The sequence below is a fragment of the Sinocyclocheilus anshuiensis genome, unplaced genomic scaffold (assembly GCF_001515605.1).
Source record: "Sinocyclocheilus anshuiensis isolate Anshui unplaced genomic scaffold, SAMN03320099.WGS_v1.1 scaffold781, whole genome shotgun sequence".
Taxonomy (NCBI): Eukaryota; Metazoa; Chordata; class Actinopteri; order Cypriniformes; family Cyprinidae; genus Sinocyclocheilus; species Sinocyclocheilus anshuiensis.
This window is the reverse complement of record NW_015540879.1, coordinates 302,624-306,554: the sequence shown is the minus strand read 5'-3', so window position 1 is coordinate 306,554 and position 3,931 is coordinate 302,624. Positions and strand designations below refer to the sequence as shown.

General features: G+C 38.2%; 1 protein-coding gene across 2 annotated transcripts; it reads right to left on the bottom strand.

Annotated features, from left to right (window-relative positions):
- Positions 1 to 848: 848 nt before the first annotated feature.
- On the bottom strand, positions 849 to 1,952 carry LOC107688315 (nuclear apoptosis-inducing factor 1-like). Of its 2 annotated transcripts, none has more exons than XM_016485938.1 (2): positions 1,336 to 1,952; positions 849 to 1,113 (listed from the first exon to the last, which is right to left on the bottom strand). In XM_016485938.1, exons 1-2 carry the CDS (start codon positions 1,835 to 1,837, stop codon positions 857 to 859), a joined length of 759 nt encoding a protein of 252 aa, XP_016341424.1. In that variant the 5' UTR covers positions 1,838 to 1,952; the 3' UTR covers positions 849 to 856. The 2 variants fall into 2 exon arrangements, with proteins under 2 accessions (XP_016341424.1, XP_016341425.1); XM_016485939.1 differs by having other exon boundaries at positions 849 to 1,110.
- Positions 1,953 to 3,931: the final 1,979 nt, after the last annotated feature.

Genomic DNA, 3,931 nt, shown 5'->3' with positions numbered 1-3,931 from the left:
GACTGGACGCGAGGTCGTGCTGGTGAAAGTGTGTAGATATGTGAGATCGTATGCGCGTGTGCATACATTTGCAGATATGCCGCGTTGTACTGTACATGTGCATTCTATGTGTACATATACATTTATAAAAACATGAAAATACATATTCTATAAATATATATGTACAATTATTCATAATAATATGTGTGCCTAAATGTATACATATTTATGAATGTTTAGCGAGGTTGTATGCATAGCTATGCATTTACAAATGCATAATATAGAAGGAATGAAGAAGTAAGACTAGCGATTCTTTACTGGCCGTACTGAGCGCGTACTGACTGCACTGGCATTGTGAATGTGAGCACTGATAGTGTAAATCTCACACGTCTCTCTCACTCACCAGTGGGGCAGTTATCATAAGTCAAAGGAATAGTGCAATGCAAATTTTTTTTTTTTTTTTTTTGTGCGTGTATTTATTCAACTGCCCATCAGGAGACCGCGGTTATCCACTAAAGACATGGCTGTTAACCCCCCTCACCAACCCACAAACTGACCGAGAGCGCAGATACAATGATGCACATTCTCGCACTCTGTCAGTGGTAGAGCGGGCGATTGGGCAGCTGAAATGTCGCTGGCGCTGCCTTGACAGGACCGGGGGAATGCTGTTATACCGCCCTGACAAGGTGTGCCACATCGTGCTGGCCTGTGGTGTGCTGCACAATGTCGCTCACAGGCACGGCATACCACTTGGTGAGGTGGTGGCACCGCCAGATGACCCCGACCCAGGACCAGTGTATGTGCAGCCCAACCAACAAGCCATTCAGGCCCGTCAACATGTGATTGCGACAATATAAATGGTAATCAGAGACCAAGTTTATTTTTTGACCAATTCCTTTAATGAGTGGCTTATGTCTGTGAGTGCGTCAGTGATATTTTTCAGGTGACTGTTAATTTCTCCGATGGCCCTAACGATTTGCTGTTGTGACTCCAGAACAGCATGCGTCAAGACACGGCCAGATGGACGGGCCTCAGCACTGGGGGGAACACTGAAAACGCTGGAGACGCTGGACATACTGGGCCCTGGCTGCTCAGGAGGGGCAGACTCCGAGTGCGTGCCAGTGGACGTTCCTGCTGTTGCACCATATAAGTCCAAATAAACACAGGCACATGTTAACTGTGATTTGAGTCTGTTCCTTATCAATGGGTACACGCATTTGCTATAAATGCCATGGATATGTAAAATCTCTGGTGTAGGCTACTTTTGGTAAGCTATATTGCATGCATTTGAAAATTAAATGCGGTCTGGTAAGCTATGTGTACCAAAGTTAAGCAAATAAATGAGAAATTAGTTACCTTCGTGGCAGTCCTGTAAATCCGAGTCTCCCACCGCAACGGATACTACTCCGGAGAGTAAAGTGTCGCCCACAATAGAGGCAACTCTCTGCTCAAAGGGTGTAAGTTCATCGACCCCTGTACCACTGCCTGTTCTGCCCACACTTTGTCGGTGCGCAGCAGTTCTCCGCTTAACTTCCACCTTTATATCAGACCATTTCTTTTTAAGCTCATTTACAGTGCGATTTTCCGATCCCACCGCGTTGACGGCATCAGCCAAACTGTCCCACTCATTTTTTTTTCTTTTGTTATTAATTCCAGAGGACAAAGTTCCAAATAAAATATTTTTTCTCGTTTCTACCTCTGATAGTAACACCTCCAATTCACTTTCAGTAAAGTTTCGTTTCTTGCTGCTTGTTTTTGACATTTTCTTTCTGCTTGCTTTTGCCAAAGTGGACTCATTACCACATAAAAATTTATTTAATTGAGGGAGGAGACAGGGCGGGGTGTTGTGCTCGTGCATGTGCGCTCAATTTCACGTTAATTGGGATGTACAAAGAGAATATGCTTGGGATCCTGCGTACGCAGAGATTCATACATCTGATTTTTTTTGTGCGTACGCACCTTTACAGCTTTGTCCGTACTCAATGTTTTAGTATGAATTCAACGCAAGTCTTTGTACATGAGGCCCCAGGTCTCTCTGGAAGAACGGATTATCTCAATGAGACTGTCCTGGCTAAATAAAGGAAATAAATTGTCTCATGACATGAATTCTTTTGACAAAATTCATGAAATATAATCACATCTGGCAACAGACAACACATGCCAATTTCTGAGATTAATACCATGCTTTTATCATTGAGTTTATTGAGAAATATTTATTCTCAGAAAACACTGTAACACTTTCCAATAAGGTCTCACGTGTTAACATTGGCTAATGCATTAACTAACCAGAAATAACAGTGAGGAATATATTTTTACAGCATTTTATTAACCTTTGTCAATGTTAGTTAATACAAATGTTCATTAGTTCATGATGCATTAGCAACTTTTTATTTAATTGAGCATTTTTTTTAGATTTACATTAACTATAATTAATAAATGCTGTCTGTGTTGTTGTTAGGGGAGTGCGGGGCACAAAGTAATGCGGGGTTAGTTGTAACACACATGGTTTGAATATTTCCACACATGCTAGCATAACAAATTTTACAGTATTCATTAGCTACCATATCAACATTATATAGAAAAATGTGTGCCAAAATTCAAAAATCTTTTGAAGATATCAATGAACATTTATTTTACTATAGTAAAATTACAATTCTGGCTTAAGTACATTTTTCATCTCTGTTTTTATTCATCATTTAAAAATCTGCTATTATTTGAATTTCCAATCTGTTATTTATCAGTTTAAATAGTTTTTTTTTAATGCTTCACTAACTAGCAGAAGACAGCAACTGGTTTTAAACTCCAGTTGCGCAGATGGGGCACGTTGTAACACTGTGTTACATAATAAATTAATATAATTTACATGATTTACTTTAATTAATTTGAATGAGAAACAATGAGAGTATAATAAAGACTGACAGTCAATGTTTAATGTTTAGAAATCTGTGCTGTGATGCGGTCGGAAACCAGATTGAAAATTGTCCAGGTATCCATTTGAGTTTAAGTAGTTGTTCAGCTGATTAAAGACTACCTTTTCAATAATCTTGCCTATAAAAGGAAGATTTGATATTGGTCTATATTTGCTCAATATGGTGTTATCATGATTGCTGTTTTTCAGGTGGGGTTTAACAACTGCAGTTTGCAGGGAGTTTGGAAAAGTCCCAGAAAGAAGTGAGGCGTTTACCACTTCTAAGAGATCTGCTTCTAAACAGTTAACCCTCTAAGCACCAAAGTCGCAAAATTGTGACAAGGCGTCATACTTAATAAAATAGACCGTAGTTCCTAATATGGTGTAATATCTCATTTGTATTGCTGTGAGATTTGTGAGAGAAAATCGCCAAATGGCTAATAAAAAGTTGTACCGTGAGGATGTGTTGCAAATGTTATTCGCTGATTCTAACTCTGAAGGGGAATATTTGCCTTTTGAAAATGACGATCGGTCGTCTAATAATCGCGCTTCTCCTGGTACATCTTTAAAGTAGGCTACTGTTCACATGTGTTTTACTACTATATAGTATAGTAATATAGTAATAATTTAGTACTTTCTCCTATTTTATTGTTGGTTTCTTCTTTTCTGATCATTTGGAATGAGGATAAAAAGACAAAAAAAAACAAACAAAAAAAACATGCAAATAAGTTCAAACATCCATTCAGTATCTATTATTTCCTGAATATTACACATCCGTTTTACTACTATATAGTATAGTAATATAGTAATAATTTAGTACTGTCTCCTGTTTTATTGTTGGTTTCCTCTTTTCTGATCATTTGGAATGTTGATAAAAAGACAAACAAACAAACAAAAAACATGCAAATAAGTTCAAACATCAATTCAATATCTACTATTTCCTGAATATTATGAAATTCAAGATGGCCGCCCCTGATAATGTCATAATATGCAAATTAGAGGAGTATATTTACACCCCACATAAACTTTCGGTCATGCCCAACA

What these genes read in the sequence shown, in the direction of transcription:
- LOC107688315 (XM_016485938.1), bottom strand. Translation starts at nt 1,837, where the DNA reads ATGCACGAGCACAACACCCCGCCCTGTCTCCTCCCTCAATTAAATAAA. An exon ending in TTTACAGGACTGCCACGAAG is followed by an intron (nt 1,114 to 1,335) that starts GTAACTAATTTC and finishes ATGGTGCAACAG; the next exon opens with CAGGAACGTCCACTGGCACG.